Here is a 22,273-nt window from a genome sequence, read left to right on the forward strand (position 1 = left end):
TTCTCTGAATTTCAGTTTCCTCCTCTGCACGGGGAATTTGGGAGAACTTAGTGAGTTAACACACATAAGGCACATAGTATAGTGCTTAGCACATAGTAGGAGCTCAGGAAGGTTAAGGTCCCATCCTTTTAACATACTTCTGGCCAAATAGGTTCTACTAAGTAATGGAATAGAGTCAATAAATATGTATTTATAGATAGGCAATTTTGCTTTATTTTGTGGAGTGGTGTTTAATCTATCCTTATGTTCCACTGCTATCCTGAGTTTTTTCGTCAGGTACTACCAGAAAATATCTTGATTGGCCTTGGGGGATTGGAGGCCCTAGCCACTGGGATGGAGTTTAATAAGCATCAGTTTTGGAGCTTTTAGAGTTTGCGTTCTAGACAACCCCAGAGAGCAATTAATCATAAAGCTGTGAAGTTCGGGTGATACATTCCTCCCTTTCAAAAAGACCCTCAGGAGCAAATATAATGAAACATCTCCAAGGACAGAAGAAAAAAAACTTCTCCCCAATTTACCCCCAACCCCAGCTTTGAACATTTTCTCAAAATGACCCTAAATGCAGATATTAGCTGATGCCAGAAGAGCTTCTTAAAGATTACAACCTCCATCCTTTCTTTATATTCTTTTTCTTCCTTTACTCTGCCCCAAAGCACACCTTCTATGCACCAAGAGGATATTTTGATCCTTGATGAAAAAACCAGCCTCAAGCTCTCTCCAAACTCATTAGCACTTTGGTAATTGGAAGCAGCCACTGAACTCCTTCCAAAGCAGAACAACTCAAAACAGGTATCAGCTAAAGGGCAGACAGAGCAGGAGCAACAGGGTAAGTGCAGTTTGCTCTTTGTCTTCATGCCCATATTAATCTCACATGATAGAATTCCCTATATCCACAAGCCCATATAGGTAACCAATAAGTTCTTTGACTTTTAGTTTTTCTCCCTGCACCTCTCAATGCTTTTTGTCTTTCCTCAAATTCAGCCAAATCTTTTTTTGTACTTTTTAAAAAATAGACCTTATATTTTAGAGCAATTGTAGAGTCACGGCAATATTGACCAGAGATTTCCTATTTATCCTTTTACTCCTACACATGCATAGCCTCCTCCATGATCAATCTCCCCCACCACGGTGGTACATTGTTACAATCAATGAACCTACATTGGCACATTATTATCACCCAAAATCCATAGTTAACATTTGGGTTCATTCTTGGTGTTGTGTATTCCGTGGGTTTGGACAAATGTATGATGACATGTATCCACTGTTATAGGATCATCCATAGTAGCTTCACTGTCCTAAAAACCCTCTGTGCTCTCCCTGTTCACCCTTCCCTCTCCCTGACCCCTAGCAACTACTGATCTTTTTACTGTCTCCATAGTTTTGCTTTTTCCAATATGTCTTATAGGTGGAATCATACCCTATGTAGCCTTTCAGGTTGATTTATTTCACTTAGTAATACGCACGTAAGTTTCCTCCATGTCTTTTCATGGCTTGATAGCTCATTTATTCTCGGTACTATACTTTTCAAGAAGTCTGCTGTATACTATTTTGTTTTGAAGCATTCTCTGCTGTCATTTAAGTACTTAAGTAGAATATGGAAACTTTGAATTTACAGATTTTTTTGCCAAAGTTTTTTAAATGTACATTATTCTTTTCATATTTGAGCTTTCTCCAATTCAAAATTGAAATTCCAGATAACATGCAGAAATTTAGGATTTACATACAAGTTTGTTGTCTGTCTCAGATAATTCTATGCTCTTGATTTATCAGTTGAATAATTTTCCCAGTGCAGTGTTTTATTAATTGTTGTATACGATAAGCTGGACCCTGTTTGATATAGTTTGAGTGTTTCTTCCCTCCAAATCTCATGTTGAAATGTAATCCCCATTGTTGGAGGCGGGGCCTGGTAGGAGGTGATTGGCCCATGGGGCGGATGCTTCATGAATGGGGTAGTGCTATCCCCTTGGTGATTAGTGAATTCAGGCAACAGCTGGTTGTTTAAAGAGCCTGGCCCCTTTCTGTTGCTCTCTCTCTCGCGTCTGCTCTCACCATATGAGATGTCTACTCCCCCTTCACCTTCCGCCATGATTATAAGCTTCCTGCAGCCCTCACCAGAAGCAGATGCCAGCGCCACACTTCTTGTACTGTCTGCCGAACGGTGAGCCAATTAAACCTCTTTTCTTTATAAATTATCCAGCCTCGGGTAGTCCTGAAAAACGGCCTAATACACTATTCTATATTGTCTTAAATGGGACATATTACTAAAAGAGAGCTAAAAGAGACACATGGTCTCTTCAACTGGTAATCAGTTGACTATTAAATGTTCAGTAGCATTTTTTTTAAGTCTTCAGAAAATCATGATGAATTATTAGCTTTATAAATGCATTAATTGTTCATTACAAATTTTGTGAACAGTAAACCCAGCATACTATTAGATGCTAAGGTAGAACAAATATGAAACCAATCTTTTCAAAAACCAAGGTTACTCTAAGGAGGGAAATTTGCTCACCGTGATAATCTGAGTGAGGCATTTAAGAGCCTGATTCTGAAATCACAGCCCAATATTGGTTCTTCTCTACTGCTCCCGTGATGAGCTTCCTGAAGTACATTTGAGCCCTTGCAACTACCAAGATGATTAAAAGGGAATGACATTTCTGAAGGAACTTCTATGCCCTTACACACAGCCTCAATTATTAGTAAGCAATCCAAAAAGTAATTTAGAAGGCCTGTAATCCAGACACACTTTACATAGCAGATTTTCCAAACACTGCAGAGGCCTCTAAACTCCAAAACTCTCCTTCTCTTTTCTCACTAATGCTATGAATGATACCATCTGAATCTTAATTCTTGAATTAAAGTCTTGACCCCTTTAGCATTGTCACCTTACATTGAGAGGAACTCCTCATTTCATCAATCATTTGTACATTCAGATAAAAGAAAGACCTGGAAGAGCAGTATCTTGAGGGCACCAGGCACTGGCAGGGATGAGAGGAAAATGGCATTATGAAGTGAAGGACACCAGATCAGGATTGGCGGGGAAATCACAGAACACCTCCAACTCCACAATTTGGCTGAGGTCCTTATCATTCCATGTTTTCCTCCATCACCAACTGTGTCTGTGAAGCTCAAATGAGGCAAATTTTGTTACAAAGTTTAACACTTCTTCCAGATATATTTGATGGAAAATGAACAGAATCATAAATCAACTCTACGAGTCCCCATCAATTATCCAGTATCTTCTATGTGCAAAGGTCTGTGCTAGGTGCTTGGTTTTACTGTATTATTATCTTCCCGTGTCAGTCAAGGATAGTGTAGTTCACAAAGATGCTGGAACTGCATCTATGAGTCTAATGAGGTCACTGAGCCTCTCAGACTCTTCCTCTTCAGCTCTGTAAAATAGACCTGGTGTTGATTATACCTGGTGTTGATTATATCATAGAATTGTAGGGAGTCCAGGCTCCCCAAGTTTGCTGCAAGAGTGAATAAAACTTCCTTTCCCTCTCAAGGGAAGAAGTACCTCTTCATGACAGAGTTCCATGCCATAAAGCACTCCATACAACCCTTAAGATACTTTCTCTCTAATGTTCTAAAATAAGCTGCAGGGCATCCATATGTGGGAATGAAACTCTACATATGCTTTTCCTTTTGTTTCAATTTGTCCAGCTCCACTTTCTGTTTCTGGGGCTGGGAAATCTCATCCTTAAATACAAAATTTCTCCCTCCTGATGACAATATTCAAAACAGACTCAATTAACCCATCAGACTCCAATCATTAAGTTCCTCAACCTCACTCGTAAACACTTCTTACAAATCTGCATGGTCCATTAGTGAACTTCTTATTTCTCTAACATAAGCATACTTCAACCTATTACATAAGGAGGAAGGGTTTCAAAATTAATGGTCGGTTCTATCAATAATATTTTAAGGAATAGTTGCTGCTGATAACAATCACATTCCCAGTTTATTAAGCAAACATTCTATCTCAAGACCCACCGTGATCCCTTTATACATTATCTTAAGCAATTTTCAAGCTCTGTTAAGTAGTTGCTGTTTGTTTTATTGTTGTTTTGAGACAAGGTCTCCCTTTGTCACCTAGGCTGGAGTGTAGTGGCATGATCACAACTAACTGCAGCCTCAACCTTGTGGGCTCAAGCAATCCTCCCACCTCAGCCTCCTGGTAGCTGGGACCACAGCTGTATGCCACCATACCCTACCAATTTTTTCATTTTTATTTTTATTTGTAGAGATGAGGTCTCACCATGTTTCTCAGGCTGGTCTCGAGCTCCTGGCCTCAAGCAATCCTCCAGCCTCTGCTTCCCAAAGTGCTAGGATTGTGGGCATAAACCACCACACCTGGCTAGTAGTCACTGTTATTCCCATTTTACAAATGAGGAAATTGAAATTCAGAAAGGCTAAATGAGTTGCCCAACATCCCACAGCTGGCAAGTGGCAGAGTCAGAATTAGAACCAGTCTTTTTCTAAAGCCTACCCAGGATCAAACCACTACCTTCTCCCACTCCCCTTTCTTCTAACCTGAATGGGTGCCCCCAGATGACCCTGAATCATAACACAGACCTCAGGTTTCTACCTTGCCAAATGGCTGTACCGCTACGGAATGTGTGAGGCCTCCCACAGAGCTCTTTTTGTTTTAGCTCCCAATTTCTCCATGTGACTCTACATCTGCTCTCGATTATGCCAAAGTTTGTTACACATTCCTCTTTTATTTCTTTGAAGGATAAAGAATCCTCTCTTGACTCTAGAAAGTTCACAAACCTTTCACAAACAGGAGCAAAACCTTAGAATATAGGATGAAGCTTAAAGTCATACCGACAATAGCGTGACTAATGTGATGAATATCTAAAACTCTGCACAAATGACAGCATGATGATAGCTAAAAGGAGCTTCACATTCTCCCATTATCCAAATGTGAGGGGTTTAGCACTGAAAAATAAGTAGAAGGAACTATTGAGAGGGGAGAAATGGGCCCCAATTTCAAGGGCATCTGTCTGTGCAAGTTCCAGGAAAAAAATATTAAGAATGTCAATGAGACCTTAACTGGCAATGAGTAGATGTGGATTGATTTGTGAAAATTGAGGATGTCGAAATAAAGTGGCTCTCCTAAATTGAGCAGAGAAATTTGGCACAAATAGAGTATTACTTCCCAAATTGTGAAGTTATTGACTTGCAATGAGTTCTATAATATATACAAGTTACAAAGGTTTGTGTACTATGATACAAACACCTATGCACATAAACATATACTTGTACATAAAAAGTATACACCAAAATATTAAGAGTTATTATTTCAGGAGATAGATAATAATGTTCAGTTTCCTTTTTTTATTAATCAGGAACATGATTTTTTGTTTCAATAGTTCACATTTGTATATTGATCATATTAATCAAAATATCTCACAGTTCTTTAATTTAAAAGCCAGTTAAAATAATTTCATTGATTTCCAAATTATTTGGGTTAAGAACTGAAGAAGGATCAAGATATATTCCAAACCTTTAAGGGTCATTCACCATAAGCCACATGGCCCTCTGACCACATTTTTCCTGGTACTTTCTGTAGGATTAGGGAAACCTACCAGTTTCAGAGACCTGATGACTACAGTTCTCTTCTGATTAATGTGCATTGAGACTCAGTGTGGATGTGTGAGGGGGCAATGGGAGTCCTTACTGGTGTGGATTTAATAAAATCAAGTCCCTGATCTTGAAAGATGCTTCATGCACTAAAAATTCAAATAATTTGATTGAGGATACTTTGTAACTTAGGTTTAAAATAACAACAGCAACAACAACAAATACTTATACAACAGTTACTATGGGCCAGGCATGTTCTAAGAAGATTAGATGATACATGATGATGATGATAGATGGTAGATAGATGATAGACAGACAGATAGATAAAGATGGATAGATAGATAGATAGATAGATGATAGATAGATAGATAGATAGATAGATAGATAGATGATAGATAGATAGATGATAGATGATAATTAGATCCTATAACAAAGTAAATACTATTATTATCTCTAATTTTACAGACAGAGAGAGTTCAAGTGACCTGGTCAACATCGCACATCTACTAAGTGAAGCTGAGAATTAAATCCAGGCAGTCTAGATCCAGAGCCCACACTCAACAACTAAACAACTCAGGCCAGGGGCAGTGGCTCACGCCTGTAATCCCAGCACTTTGGGAGGCTGAGGCGGGCGGATCGCCCGAGGTCGTTCGAGACCAGCCTGACCAACATGGAGAAACTCCGTCTCTACTTAAAATACAAAATTAGCCAGGCATGGTGGCGTATGCCTGTAATCCCAGCTACTCAGGAGGCTGAAGCGGGAGAATCACTTGAACCCAGGAGACGGAGGTTGCGGTGACCTGAGATACTGCCATTGCACTCTAGCCTGGGCAACAAGAGTGAAACTCCATCTCAAAAAAAAATAAAAAATAAGAAATAAATAAATAAAATAATAACTCAGAATGCTCAGACTAAGATAAATTTGAAATTCAACCTACATTAGTATATTTGGACCCAATATTTGACAATTAAGAGCATTTTTACATATATGTGGCCTAATCCTTTGCATTAAAAACATTCTATCTGATTAATCGTCTCACAACTACATAGCTGAACCTAGTTCCATTGATCTTTCCTTCCTAATATTGAAACTTAGGTAAAGTAGATGAATAGTTATTCCAAGGCATGACCTGACTTACCTGAGGCACACAGAACTGTCCTAATAATTACTCACTGGTCACTTGTTATGTGCCAGGCACTTAAAACAAATCTGTGAATTAATTGCTATCATCCAGTTTTAAGGATAAATAAACTGAAGCCAGAGATGTTAGCTATCTCACCCAAAATGGTGGAGGCAGGAGTTGATCCCAGGGATTTTGGGTTCAAAAGTTAGATTCATTATCAACTACACTATACTACCTAAATATTTAAGATGATGACTGCAACTCCCTTCTTTGAGAGAGAGAGACTGAGATTGAGACTGAGAAAGAGAAAGAGAGTCTTTGCATAAAGCTGTAACCTGTAATCCTCTGCCCTCCCTCAAGCATTTTGTAGTTATTTGCTAATACCACCTGTAATGTGGACTGTCATTACTATCCCAGGTCTGCATCTTGTCCTTGTGGTCCACGGGAAGCATGTCCATAACCAAAGCCTGGAACAGCTCATCAGTGACCATGTTCATCCTCCTGGGATTCACAGACCATCCAGAACTCCAGGCCCTCCTCTTTGTGACCTTCCTGGGCATCTATCTTACGACCCTGGCCTGGAACCTGGCCCTCATTTTTCTGATCAGAGGTGACACCCATCTGCACACACCCATGTACTTCTTCCTAAGCAACTTATCTTTCATTGACATCTGCTACTCTTCTGCTGTGGCTCCCAAGATGCTCACTGACTTCTTCTGGGAGCAGAAGACCATATCATTTGTGGGCTGTGCTGCTCAGTTTTTTTTCTTTGTCGGCATGGGTCTGTCCGAGTGCCTCCTCCTGACTGCTATGGCATACGACCGATATGCAGCCATCTCCAGCCCCCTTCTCTACCCCACTATCATGACCCAGGGCCTCTGTACACGCATGGTGGTTGGGGCATATGTTGGTGGCTTCCTGAGCTCCCTGATCCAGGCCAGCTCCATATTTAGGCTTCACTTTTGCGGACCCAACATCATCAACCACTTCTTCTGTGACCTCCCACCAGTCCTGGCTCTGTCTTGCTCTGACACCTTCCTCATTCAAGTGGTGAATTTCCTCGTGGTGGTCACTGTCGGAGGAACATCGTTCCTCCAACTCCTTATCTCCTGTGGTTACATAGTGTCTGCTGTCCTGAAGATCCCTTCAGCAGAGGGCCGATGGAAAGCCTGCAACACATGTGCCTCGCATCTGATGGTGGTGACTCTGCTGTTTGGGACAGCCCTTTTCGTATACTTGCGACCCAGCTCCAGCTACTTACTAGGCAGGAACAAGGTGGTGTCTGTTTTCTATTCATTGGTGATCCCCATGCTGAACCCTCTCATTTACAGTTTGAGGAACAAAGAGATCAAGGATGCCCTGTGGAAGGTGTTGGAAAGGAAGAAAGTGTTTTCTTAGGTCATGCGTAGAAACTTATTTATCCAAACTGCTGGAGAATTAAACGATCCAAGCCTTCACCTCCACCTCTGCCTCAGGCAAGGGAGATATTTGGTGCTCTCATTTGTGGAGACTCTTCCCTCCAGATTCCTCTCACCCTTCCTCATGGTCACTTGTCTACTGACTGTGCCATAGATAGCCAAAAAGGGAAGGAATTTCTTCAGAAAAAAAAAAAAAAAAGAACCTCCCCAGGATAACCTATTTTCACAATAATCACAATAACTAGCCTTTATTGGGCCCTTAGTATGTACCAGGCACAAAAGTTATTTAATTAAATACTCATTGCAGTACTAAAATACACAATGAACTATCTGTATGTTACAAAATAAGGAAACAGTGTGTCAGCAAGGAAAATTAACTTGCTCAGGGTCACCAAGGAAGAGGCAGAACTCTCATTCACACCAAGGTCTTCCTGACTCCAGAGCCCACGTTCTGCCCAAACGCTGCACTCCACATTCAACAAAAAAATAGCCCAAAAGTAGTACAAGTATATAACTCTTGTTACTGGCATATGGCAGAATCTGAAAAGATACACTATGTGTAGTTAAGGTAAATTAGAAAAACAAGATGCCTACCTCATCAAATGCCCTCTCTAGGATCTCCCTGTTGAATTCCAATTATGGCTACTGAGTAATTTGCTAAGCAAATGCTGAAGGACATTCCCCTTGGCTGCCATTTCTCTCTTTCTCAGCTATGTAAGGGCTGGGAAATTTGAGTCCAATGGTGTCATACCAATACTCTTCTTTTCTCAGTCTCAGTCCCCTAAACTGCCTATCAGTCAGTACCTCCTTGATTTTTCTTTAATATTTCACTAAATGTTGTATTTTTTTCTTTTAATTTTATTTTATTTCATTTTATTTTAAGTTCTGGGATACATATGCAGGATGTGCAGGTTTGTTACATAGGTAAACATATGTCACGGTGATTTGCTGCACCTATCCACCCATCACCTAGGTATTAAGCCCCACATCCGTTAGCTATTTATCCCGATGCTCTCCCTCCTCCCTGCCTCCTGACAGGCCCCAATGTGCATTGTTCCCCTCTCTGTGTCCATGTGTTCTCATTGTTTAACTCTTACTTACAAGTGAGAACACTGGATATTTGGTTATCTGTTCTTGGGTTAGTTTGCTGAGGATAATGGCTTCCAGCTCTATCCATGTCCCTGCAAAGAACACTAATTCCTTCCTTTTATGGCTGCATAGTATTCCATGGTATAGATGTACCATATTTTCTTTATCCAGTCTCTCATTGATGGGAATTTGGGTTGATTCCATGTCTTTGCTATTGTGAATAGTGCTGCAATGAACATATACATGCATGTATATTTATAATAGAATTATTTATATTCCTTTGGATATATACCCAGTAATAAGATTGCTGGGTCAAATGATATTTCCATTTCTAGGTCTTTGAGGACTCACTACACTGTCTTCCACAATGGTTGAACTAATTTACTTTCCCACCAACAGTATAAAAGCGTTCCTATTTCTCCACAGCCTCGCCAGCATCTGTTGTTTCTTGACTTTTTAATAATTGCCATTCTGACTAGCATAAGATGGTATCTCATTGTGATTTTTTATTTGCATTTCTCTAATAATTAGTGATGTTGAGCTTTTTTTCATATGTTTGTTGGCCATACAAATGTCTTCTTTTGAGAAGTGTCTGTTCATGTCATTTGCCCACTTTTAGATAGGGTTGTTTGTTTTTTTCTTGTAAATTTGTTTAAGTTACCTTTGTCAGATAGATAGATTGCAAAAATTTTCTCCCATTCTGTAGGTTGTCTGTTCATTCTAATGATAGCTTCTTTTGCAGAATCTCTTTAGTTTAATTAGATCCCATTTGCCAATGTTTGCTTTTGTTGCAATTGCTTTTGACGTTTTCATCATGAAATCTTTGCCGGTGCCTATGTCCTAAATGGCATTGCCTAGATTTTCTTCTAGGATTTTTATAGTTTGGGGCTTTACATTTAAATCTTTAATCCATCTTGAGTTAATTTTTGTATAAAGTTTAAGGAACTGGTCCATTTTCAATTTTCTGTATATGGCTAGCCAGTTTTCCCAGCACCATTTATTAAATAGGGAATCCTTTCCCCATTGCTTGTCTTTATCAGGTTTGTCAAAGATTCAATGGTTGTAGATGTGCAGTCTTATTTCTGAGATCTCTATTGTGTTCTATTGGTCTACGTGTCTGTTTTTGTACAAGTACCATGTTGTTTTGGTTACCATAGACTTGTAGTATAGTTTGAAGTCAGGGAGTGTAATGCCTCCGGCTTTGTTCTTTTTGCTTAGGATTGTCTTGACTATACTAGCTCCTTGATTTTAACCATGCCATTCCTTTACCAGTTCAGGACCTGCCTCCATTTCACAGTTTGGTGTCCTTTTTGATCACCACACCCTGAATTCCCCTTGCTATCTTCTATCTGAACCCATTGCTCCTATAAAATTCCCGTTTCTCCTCTTGAATAAATTAAACCTTGCAGCCCACATTGGGTGTAATTTATTTGCCATCATCTCAGGGAAGTATATCCCAGGTTCCCACCTCCAGATAATTACCCTTTCATTTCAGGCACTCACAGTGGAATTGTCCCACACAACTATTTCTGCTGGTAAATCTCTCTCTCTGGCTACTTGTAACGCATTCACTTTTCCATTGATGTAGGTCAATTGGATAAGTAGATATTTGATTTGATTGTTCATATAACAGAATTAATTATTTCCTCCATATCTGGAAGAACATAAACAATGCATAGGAAAGCAGAGATCCCTTCTCAGGTTTCCTGGGTTCTTCATCCTCTAAATTCATTCCCATCCACGGCCAATAAAACGTAGAATGACTCCTACAAATCATATATACAGGTACTCAGAGAGAGAGAGTTGAAATTTGCTGAGTGCTTACTAAATTTCAAGTTCTATTCTGAACATTTCATACATGTTAAGCCATTGAATCCCTATTGACACAGCCATTGAGTGGAAGCTGACTCAGCATGGCTCCTGAGACTAAACTCATAAACACTTTGTGACATTTCCCCCAAGTGGGCCCCTGATTCGGTTGAAGTGGGGAGGTTTTATAGTGGCAGCCAAATATACCACCCAGGGAAAATACTAGAGAAACTCAACATATGCCTCTCATTTCTGTCTACTGGAAGTATCCCATGCCTCCATTTTTCTATTGCACATCTTCCAAAATGTAGGCCCAGAAGCAGAGGCCACAGCTATGCCTAGAACTACAGAACAACTGCCACTGGGGTCAGGCTGGTGTATGAAACTGCAACAATTAGGCCAGTAAAATTTTAGGAATGAAAAGTTGACAGTATATCTGTATATTAAGGGATACTTGCTTTACAGAAATATCAGCAAATGAATCAAAAATTTACAGGCATTTTACCATTACAAGGGAAATTCAAGAAAGAATATGAGGAGAGATTGTCTGATCCTCACCCCTATTTGGTTGCAGTTACATCATTAGCTTCTTCAGGCATTATTGGGTAGTAGAGAACAGCAGGAGGCAGGGAGACAAAAATCAAAATATCAGTTTAATAATGTTAAATCGACAGATAATGTTCTGTTGGAGGACATGGCTTTGATCTGGTCCTATGGCTGCCCCACAGTGTACACCAGAATTAGACAGGCTAACCCAGGAGAAGCAGGCTTGCCCTGTTGCACTAATTGCGTAGATGAGAGAAAATCAGACTACATGCTCCCTGCAGGGAGACAGATCCCAAAGAAAGAGAAGGAAGATCAGAAGGCCAAGTTCTCCTGCCTAATTTTTTTCCCAGATTCACCACTCCTTTAAATCAGGGGTGTCCAATCTTTTGGCTTCCCTGGGCAACATTGGAAGAATTTGTCTTGGGCCACACAAAAAAACACACTAATGATAGCTGATGAGCTTTAAAAAAAATCACAAAAAAACTCTTAATGTTTTAAGGAAGTTTACAAATTTGTATTGGTCCACATTCAAAGCCGTCCTGGGCCGCATGAAGCCCACGGGCTGTGGGTTGTGCAAGCTTGCTTTACATCACTCCTACCTTCCTAGAAAGGACTGAGTGAAGGAGGAGGCACAAAACCTGCATGCCATTTCAGCGTAAGTCCCTCTCCAGGAAAACAGGAGGAAAAGGGAAGGAACTCCCCATACACATACTAAGATCTTTAAGGTTACTTCACCCTGATCCTCTAAGAAGTCCTAAACTGAAGTTCCATCCATGACTATGAGGGGCCACTAGACCAGGAGCCTCATCTAGTGGAATCCAATTTGTCAGTATCTCCAGGTCTCAGTCAAGGCCTCTTTATGATGACGTTGGTCTCATCCAATGCTTGGATCTTACAGGATTATTATGAGCCCAAAAAAAGAAAATTGATTTTTAGAAATCTCTTAGAAAAAATTTAAAACATTATATAAATACCAGGGATTCCTGTTATTATCAAATGCCACTTCCCCCAAGGAAGCATTCCCAGACTCCCTGGACCTCACTAAATCCCTGGGCCAATCTCGCCCCATTCTTGCCCTTTGGTGTGAATCATCACAGTTGTAAGTTCATGCTTGAGGGTGGGGTCACATCTGTCTCTTCACAAATATATTCTCAGCATCTAGAACTGCCTGATATACAAAACGCAATAAATATGCATTTTTGGTCAATTATTATAATCTGTTGGAAAAAAATCAATTATGTGACCCAAATTGTAACCATTGTCACATGAAATTGACTCTTGAACTATAATATTGTTGATGAAATTGCTGTAATCGTTATCATACAAGGACTTTGCATCAAATTTGATGTTGATATAATTTAGAGAAGGGGCCTTTGGAGATTCCTCAGACTTCCCTGTACACAGTTTCATCACCTCCTTATTAGATGTGCTATCATAATGGGTGTGTGTGTGTGTGTGAAAAGGAGAGAAAAAACATGCACACGTGTTGCTTAGTAACTTTTTAACAACTCCCATTGCATCTGCAACTGCCAACTTCTCCACTGAAAATATATTTCCTACAAATATCCAATATTACTCCCTATGCTAATCATAATAGTATACTTCTTATTCAGCATCAGTTAGGAACAGTGTAAACTGTTCATGTGTTTGGGTGAAGAAGGGCAGAGCAGTGATGATGGGGAAGTTGTCAGGCTCACTTTACCAATGCAAAGGTAGGTGAGGGCGTCCTGAAAATTTTGCACACCTACAAACTTATGATTTCAATAGTGTCTCTGAAAGGCAAAATGTCCATTTGCAATTCTGGAAGTATATGTCATCTTGAACTAAAAGCCTCAGGCTGATTAAGATCTCCTACCTCTAACCTAAAATACTGGGCTTCCTAAGACACATTCAAATAAGGTAATTTTTCAAAAATTAAAACTCATTCCATAAACATTACTAAGCCCCTACCATGTGTAAAAAAAAAAAAAACTAGCATGATCTCTTTCTTAAAAGGTGATTAAAAGTTAGATGGCAGCAAAAAGACAACTATATAATGATATTAGGATTATGATAATATTAATACCTTACATTTGTATAATGCTTTGAAGTTTACAGTATTCTCTCATATGCATTAAGCCATTTAATTGACTTATACAGCAACATAAGTGAATAGGGGATGTAAGATGAGGCTGAAAATGGCGTAAAGGAAAACAAATACTTGTTGGGGAACTACTGCACATCAGGAGTTGCAAATGGACACCCCTTTGTTCATTCATCTTCAAAAAGAATTATTGAATAACTGCTATGTTCCAGGTAGGAGCTGGGGATACAATAGTGACAAAAGAAATCCTTGCCTTCAGGGAGTTTACATTTGGAGGAAAAGGCAGACACACATAGACCCATAAAGGCAAGGAGTAAAAAGTGCTAGATTATCACAAGCAAACCTCACTATGCAAAGGTGTATGTTCCCCATTTCATGGAATAAGGTCCTGGGGTTCATAAAGGTTAACTTGCTCCAGGTCACAAGAGCCACAGTTTAAAATACTGGAACCTGACTTCGAAGGCTGTGCTCTTTTAAACAAGCTAATTCTATGTTCAATCATGCAACCCTGAGGTTACAAAATAGAAAGGCTATCGTTTGATCCTGACCTCACATTGAGCCTGATAGTCCAGAACCTTCTAAGGTGATTGACCAGAAGAGTAGGTGGAATAATGTTAATCTGAAAGAGAAGTCAACAGTAAGTAGATTTGACCTCAGATCCCAGAGACCTGAGTTGGCTGAATCCAGATTCTCCTCTGGGTGCCTCCAGCCAATGCCTCATGGAGCCATAACACACCAAAAGAAAAATTAGAGCTGTCTTTCCCACACACCCTTTTCCATAATAAGTCAGCTTCTTAGAACAATTTTAAAAACAAAAAAAAGAAAAATACAAGGTACATAATATCAGAGCTCAAATTAATGGAGAACTTTTTACTTCAAATTGTAAATAGGTATAATACTTTTTCTGATTTTCATAATCAGAAGCCATTTAAAATCATTTTTTTAACTAGACACAACAGAACGTCTTTTTAAAATAAAAATGCCAAAATCCAATTACCAACAGATAATGGCTACTACTGTTGTGATATATTAATACATCTTTTCAGACTTCTAGCCATGTAGATATTTTTCCCAAAAATAACATCACGTGACATATTCAGTGTTTTAATCTGTCACTAAAAAGAAATCTTTCCATGTTTAAAAGTACAATTCTACGTTATCACTTTGAATGTCTGCAAATACTTAATTGTACTATTGTGCCATATTTATTGAACAAATTTTCTATATCAGACGCTAACTTAAATTCTAATTTCTACTATTTGAAACAGCAATGTGATGAGCTTTGTTTATATTTAGGACATTAAACATTTGGTTTATTAACTCTTTAGCATAAATTCCTAAAGTAGAAATTTTGAGTCACGGGGTTTGTACATTTTACATTTTGACACATATTTCCAGAATGACCCCAGAAATGCTGCCCATGTGTGCACTCCTATTAATCATATGAAAGTGTCACTTTCCCCACATCTATGCCAACAGTGGACTTTTCAACATGGGTTAATCTTCTAGATGAGAAATGATACCTCATTGTAATTTAATTTGTATTTCCTTTTTTCTTTCTTTCTTTCCCTTTTTTAATAGAGACAGGATCTTCCTATGTTGCCCAGGCTGGTCTCAAACTCATGAGCTCAAGAGATCCTTCCGCCTTGGCCTCCTAATATATTTATCTGATCAATAGTTGATTGACTGTCTTTTCACATGTGTGCTAACCAACTGTATTTTTCTGTGAATCATGACTCATTTTTGTTTTAAAGTATCAAAATGTCTGTGTCTTACAGATTTATAAGAGTTCTTTATATATCAAAGATGTTAAGCTTGTTTTACATTTTTTTATATATTTTCCCAAGTTTTTTATTTATAGTTTTAGGCTTATTTATAATGCTTTTAAAATGTAAAAGTTTTATATTTTTACTTAGTCAAATATAATAATTATTGGTGTAATGTTCCTCTACTCCAAAAATTATGAAAACACTTATCTAAGTTTTATTCTAATATTTTAATTGTTTTATATTTTGGTATTTATATTATTAAGGTGATAAAATCTTCTTGTCTTCCATTTCTGTAAGAAGTTAAAGAGTGTTGCAATTTATTTCAACTCATGGTATCTATATATAAAAAGAAATTAAACATTCAAACACAATTAGAATTGGGCTGTGTCCTTTTTTTTTTTTTTTTGGAGACAGGTTCTTGCTCCATGACCCAGACTGGAGTACAGTGGTGCAATCACAGTTCACTGAAGAGTTTCGATGTCCCAGGCAGAATTGATCTGCCCAGTTCGGCCTCCTGCATATCTGAGACTACAGCATACACCACCACCAGGCCCAGCTAATATTTTTTGTAGAGACAGGGTTTCAGGCTGGTCTCAAACTCCTGGCCTCAAGTGATCTGCCCACCTCCATCTCCCAAATTGCTGGGATTAAAGGTGTGAGCCACCACACCCAGTCTGTTTCTTTTTTTGTTTTTTTTTTTTTTCACTTTTATTTTAAGTTCAGGGGTGTAAGTGCAGGTTTGTCACATAGGTAAACTTGTTGTACAGATTATTTCATCACCAAGGTATTAAGCCTAGTGTCCATTAATTATTTTTCCTGATCGTCTCTCTCCTCCCACCCTCCACTCTCCAAAAGGCCCCAGTATGTGTTGTTCCCCTCTGTGTGTTCCTGTGTTCTCATCATTTAGCTCCCACTCATAAGTGAAAACATGCAGTATTTGGTTCTTCTCTTCCTGTGTTAGTTTGCTAAGGATAATGGGCTCCAGTTCCACCCATGTCTCTGCAAAGGACATGATCTCATTCTTTTTTATAGCTGCATAGTAATCCATGGTGTATATGTACCACATTTTCTTAACTCAATCTATCATTGATGGGCATTTAGGTTGATTCCATGTCTTTGCTATTGTGAATAGTGTTGCAGTGAACATACACGTGCATGTGTTTACAATATGATGATTTATATTTCTTTGGGTGTATACCTAGTAATAGAATTGCTGGATGGAATGGTATTTCTGTCTTTAGATCTTTGAGAAATCGCCACGCTGTCTTCCACAATGGCTGAACTAATTTACATTCCCACCAACAGTTTATAAGCATGCTTTTTCTCCACAACCTTGCCAACATCTGTTATTTTTTGACGTTTTAATAGTAGCCATTCTGACTGGTATTAGGTAGTGTTTCATTGTGGTTTTGATTTGCATTTCTGTAATGATCAGTAATGTTTAGCTCTTTTTCACATGATTGTTGGCTGCATGTGCGTCCTCTTTTGAAAAGTGTCTGTTCACGTATTTGCCTGTTTTTTTATGGAGTTGTTTGGTTTTTTCTTGTAAATTTATTTAAGTTCCTTATAGAAGCTGGATATTAGACCTTTGTTGGATGCATAGTTTGCAAAAAATTTTCTTCCATTCTTCAGGTTGTCTGTTTACTCTGTTGGTCGTTTCTTTTGCTGTGCGGCAGCTATTTACAATACCTTTATCATCAGTTAAAATTAGAAAACTAACGTGCCATTTGAACTAGTAAGTTCATTTCTGGGAATGTATCTTAAAAAGAAATCATAGATGCACATGAAAATGCATTTACAAAATGTTAAGTGCAGGATTATTCAAAAATACTAATCAGGGACCGACTAGGCAACTGAAGAGATCAAGGTATGGCTTTTGTAGCCCCTCACTTCCTGTACATTCTACAAGCCTGACTCGAAGTGCCACCCACTCACCCTGGTTTCCATACTTTCTATCTTAAGTCCTGAATCCCAAACTGCTGTGCTCTCCTGGCTGGTGTCTCGTTCCATTTTAGCCATCATGACTGACGCTTATTCTTCACCTGCCTGATTCCCACATACCTATGAAAACCTGTCTCTACCTTAGTAACCAATGTATTTCCCATCACATTCCACAAGGGATCAGGGAGATCTTGCAGCAATAACAAAGAACTACATACAGTAAAACAATAGAATGTAAGTAAGGAACTGTTAAGAGGCTACATGTGAAAAATTATGGAGTAGAAAATTAAGTCACTCATATGTTTTTGAATGTATGAAAGCCAAAGCAAAGATACATAGTCAGGGCCTGGCGCGGTGGCTCACGCCTGTAATCCCAGCACTTTGGGAGGCTGAAGTGGGTAGATCCCCTGAGGTCAGGAATTCCAGACCAGCCTGGCCAACATTGCAAAACCCTGTCTCTATTAAAAACACAGAAATTAGCCGGGCATGGTGGCGCGTGCCTGCAATCCCAGCTACTCGGGAGGATGAAGCAGGAGAATTGCTTGAACTGGGAGGCGGAGGTTGCAGTCAGCCAAGATCGCACCACTGCACTCCAGCCTGGGCAACAGAGCAAGACTCTGTCTTAAAAACACACACACACACACACAAAGATATGCAGTCAGTTACACAATTCTTATTGCCTCAAAAAAGAACGCACATTGATGTCCCACGGGAGCTCTGCCTTGCACTTGGGTCTAGGATAAATGTCTTCTTTGGAGTCTCCTGGGAAGAACTAAATAGATCTTGGCCTGAGTACAATCCAAAGATGGATGCTCTTCCTTGTAGACACTCTAATAAAAGGCAATAACATAATTCCAAATACATTGTACCAGTTAGTGTGTTACTGGATGCTGGCATATTAAAGTAAGATTTCTTTTGGGCTGTATATCTTAAATATGCGCAATTTTTAAAAGACTGTAAAAAGTTTTTTAATTAAAAATAAATAAATAAAAATAAAAGAGGCAACTCACTTCCACAGGAATGAAATTATTCTAATGGTGGAAGCATCAGGGATCTAAGAAGATCACAAGATTTTTGTTTAAGAGGAATTCTGTATGTTCTAACCCCTCAAACTAAACTATAAAATACACTCAACTGTAAGAGAACTGAAATGAGAAAAATTAAGAACTATGTTTCTTATGGAATACTTTCTTTTGCTTTTATTTCAGGGAAAATGCTGTATCCTTTTTTCATCTGGTATACTGTCTTCTTTCTTTTCCTATCTTTTTCAGACATAACTACGTTTTTTTCCAATGCCAATTGCCTACTTTTTATTGTTGAATTAGATTTTGGTCATCTCAATTATTTAAATTTTTTTTCTTTTTTTTTTGAGGCAGAGTATCACTCCGTCGCCCAGGCTGGAGTGCAGTGGCGCAATCTTGGCTCACTGCACACTTTGCCTCCCAGGTTCACACCATTCTCCTGCCTCAGCCTCCCGAGTAGCTGGGACTACAGGCGCCCACCACCACACCTGGCTAATTTTTTGTATTTTTAGTAGAGACGGGGTTTCACCATGTTAGTCAGGATGGTCTCGATCTCCTGACCTCGTGATCCGCCTGCCTCGTCCTCCCAAAGTGCTGGGATTACAGGCGTGAGCCACCGCACCCGGCCCCTTAAATTTTTTAAAATCATCTAGAATATGAGTCCTTGGGACATACAGATATTCTTTTGTTTCACATGCCTGCTGTATCAAATGGTTTAGGGGCAGGGTTGTTGTTTTGTAGAGACAGGGACTTGCTCTGTCACCCAGGCTGCAGTACAATGGCACAATCATAGCTCACTGCAGCCTCGAATTCCTGGGCTCAAGCGATCCCCCCACTTCAGCCTCCTGAGTAGCTGGGACTGCAGGTGCACACCACCATGCCTGGCTAATTTTTTTTTAATTTGTTGTTGTTGTTAAGACAGGGTCTCACTATTGTCCTGGCTGGTCTCAAACTCCTGAACTCAAGCAATCTGCCTGCCTTGACCTCCCAAAGTGCTGGGATTACAGGCATTAGCCACTGCACCTGGTTCATACAGATATTCTTACTGAAAGAAGTTTGTCCTCACATGACTGAATTTCTGATTTGGGAAAAAGAAGTATTAATATAGTAAATTGCTATTATATAGCAATAGTAGAATATCCCTGGAATTTGAGTCAACAAACCTGTTTACAGTTCTCTATATTTCACCAATTCAAACTCTGATTCTGAAGAAAATAAATGTCCTTCTCTAGTCACTCCTAAAGTAAGAAACATTAGACTAATTTATCTCTGAAGTCCTGTGACGCTCTAATGATCAGTTTTTCTGTGATACTAAAACATGCCCTGAACAATGATTGTGGCTCTATACAAAGAGCCCTGTGTGTCAATAGCAAGGTCCAGGCTTCCCAGAGTGCCAAAGAGGAGTACTTATGAGGGCCTGACCCTTCTCTTTTTATAAGGGATGAGATGAGGATTAGGTAGTCAAACTACTTAATAAACTGTTTAAGCCTTATATACACACTAGAATTCTGGTAAGCCAAAGTAAGCCCCAGACTCTCTGATTTCTCAGAGTTGTACAGTGGAAAAACCTCTGGAGACTGTTATGTTAAAGAAAAATTATTCACCAGACAATTAATAAAGACAGGAAGATAGATTTCATTTAAAACTCTTGCAATAGAAGAAAAAGATTGAGCTCAACTCGAAATATAGCGAAAACAAGTGAAGATTTATAAGCAATGAGCAGAGTGAGGGAGGTCAGTGGATTGAAAATTACTAAGAAGTGATATCAAAGGTAGGGTGGTTCTTGCTAAACTGGCATAAAAGAATTCTTGCTAAAGACTGGCCAAGGACTTACATATTGAGGGTGAGGGATGAGGTTAAAAATAATAAATATATAAAAGGGTAAGGGGTGAGGAATTTGATTAGATTTCAAGGGTGTGGAATTCTCATTAAACTGACTTGGCAAGATTCCTGTTAAAATTGGGCTCAGCAAAGACAGACACAGAAGGTCAAGGTTGAGTCATAGTCAAGAAAAGGGCTCAGAGGAGCCTAACCAACATTTGGTCAAGGAGGGAATCTTTCTCAAGTCAGGAGATTGATTTGTATTTGAATCCTCAATTTACAATTCACTAATTTTGTGACTATGCAGATGTAAGTCATTAACTGCTGTAAAGCTTCAGTTTCCCCATATATAAAATGGAGATAACCATACTAAAGACTCTTTAGAAACTTCATGAGAATTGAAATCAGTATGAGCTATTGCAGGTGAAAGCCTTTGGTAAAGCATAGGCAAACGGCCACAGTCCATCCATCTCTCTCCGGTCAGAGTGAGGATACAGACATGTGATGGTTTTTTCCTGTTAACCCAAGGTATTTACAATAAGAAAGAAGAACCATATGAAAGAAGAATTTCCAGACCACAAAGGGAAGACTGGCCCAGTTTTTCTGTGTAGTCATGATGACCTGGATGCTTGAGAGCAGTATGTGATCAATGATTTTGCCACCTCATGTCGCCATAATCCAAGTTCTAACATATCTTCACCAAAGGTAGGACCTGGAAGAGAGTCATCCCCATCATGGACCAGATCAACCACACTAATGTGAAGGAGTTTTTCTTCCTGGAACTTACACGTTCCCGAGAGCTGGAGTTTTTCTTGTTTGTGGTCTTCTTTGCTGTGTATGTAGCAACAGTCCTGGGAAATGCACTCATTGTGGTCACTATTACCTGTGAGTCCTGCCTACACACTCCTATGTACCTTCTCCTGCGGAACAAATCAGTCCTGGACATCGTTTTTTCATCTATCACCGTCCCCAAGTTCCTGGTGGATCTTTTATCAGACAGGAAAACCATCTCCTACAATGGCTGCATGGCACAGATCTTTTTCTTCCACTTTGCTGGTGGGGCAGATATTTTTTTCCTCTCTGTGATGGCCTATGACAGATACCTTGCAATCGCCAAGCCCCTGCACTATGTGACCATGATGAGGAAAGAGGTGTGGGTGGCCTTGGTGGTGGCTTCTTGGGTGAGTGGTGGTTTGCATTCAATCGTCCAGGTAATTCTGATGCTTCCACTCCCCTTCTGTGGCCCCAACACACTGGATGCCTTCTACTGTGATGTGCTCCAGGTGGTAAAACTGGCCTGCAGTGACACCTTTGCTTTGGAGCTTTTCATGATCTCTAACAACGGACTGGTGACCCTGCTCTGGTTCCTCCTGCTCCTGGGCTCCTACACTGTCATTCTGGTGATGCTGAGATCCCACTCTGGGGAGGGGCGGAACAAGGCCCTCTCCACGTGCACGTCCCACATGCTGGTGGTGACTCTTCACTTCGTGCCATGTGTTTACATCTACTGCCGGCCCTTCATGACGCTGCCCATGGACACAATCATATCCATTAATAACACGGTCATTACCCCCATGCTGAACCCCATCATCTATTCCCTGAGAAATCAAGAGATGAAGTCAACCATGCAGAGGCTGCAGAGGAGACTTGGGCCTTCTGAGATCAGAAAATGGGGGTGAGCAGTCAGATGGAGAGTGGAAGTCTGTCTGACTTAGTTTTCTCAAAATGCTAGCCTAAGAGTAACAGGTAGCTAGCTCTTCTTCCACTACTTCATTGTATATCTTCATAGCCGCTCGATTCTATTAGCGGAAGTATACAAACAAAAAGAAGAAATGAGATTAAACAATGTGAGCTATCGAGCTTGTGGACTCAGGAGAAGAAGAGGGTATAAGGTTGAAATCAATACCCTAAATGCTTTTTGGTGTTATCTGTGACTCATACCAACACTTATCTCACTTTTAGCACCTGTAATATGGAAATATCATTACTTGCTCACAAGTTTGTCAAAAGAATGAAATGTGATCAATGCTGTGAGGATGATAGTTGTGAAGGTTAGTACTGCTCC

At 39.6% G+C, this 22,273-nt stretch overlaps 2 protein-coding genes across 2 annotated transcripts; both read left to right on the top strand.

The window, feature by feature from the left end:
• The first annotated feature begins 470 nt into the window (after positions 1 to 470).
• On the top strand, positions 471 to 15,356 carry OR5A1 (olfactory receptor family 5 subfamily A member 1). Its single transcript, XM_054661743.2, has 2 exons — positions 471 to 826; positions 7,128 to 15,356. Exon 2 carries the CDS (start codon positions 7,161 to 7,163, stop codon positions 8,106 to 8,108), a length of 948 nt encoding a protein of 315 aa, XP_054517718.1. The 5' UTR covers positions 471 to 826; positions 7,128 to 7,160; the 3' UTR covers positions 8,109 to 15,356.
• Positions 15,357 to 20,942: 5,586 nt separating this feature from the next.
• Positions 20,943 to 21,887, top strand: OR4D6 (olfactory receptor family 4 subfamily D member 6). The gene has a single exon (XM_522012.7). It carries the CDS (start codon positions 20,943 to 20,945, stop codon positions 21,885 to 21,887), a length of 945 nt encoding a protein of 314 aa, XP_522012.5.
• The last annotated feature ends 386 nt before the right edge of the window (positions 21,888 to 22,273 follow it).

This window comes from Pan troglodytes, chromosome 9 (genome assembly GCF_028858775.2).
Source record: "Pan troglodytes isolate AG18354 chromosome 9, NHGRI_mPanTro3-v2.0_pri, whole genome shotgun sequence".
Taxonomy (NCBI): Eukaryota; Metazoa; Chordata; class Mammalia; order Primates; family Hominidae; genus Pan; species Pan troglodytes.

Excerpts from the sequence above, each read along its gene's own strand:
- OR5A1 (XM_054661743.2), top strand. The coding sequence starts at position 7,161 with ATGTCCATAACCAAAGCCTGGAACAGCTCATCAGTGACCATGTTCATC.
- OR4D6 (XM_522012.7), top strand. The coding sequence starts at position 20,943 with ATGGACCAGATCAACCACACTAATGTGAAGGAGTTTTTCTTCCTGGAA.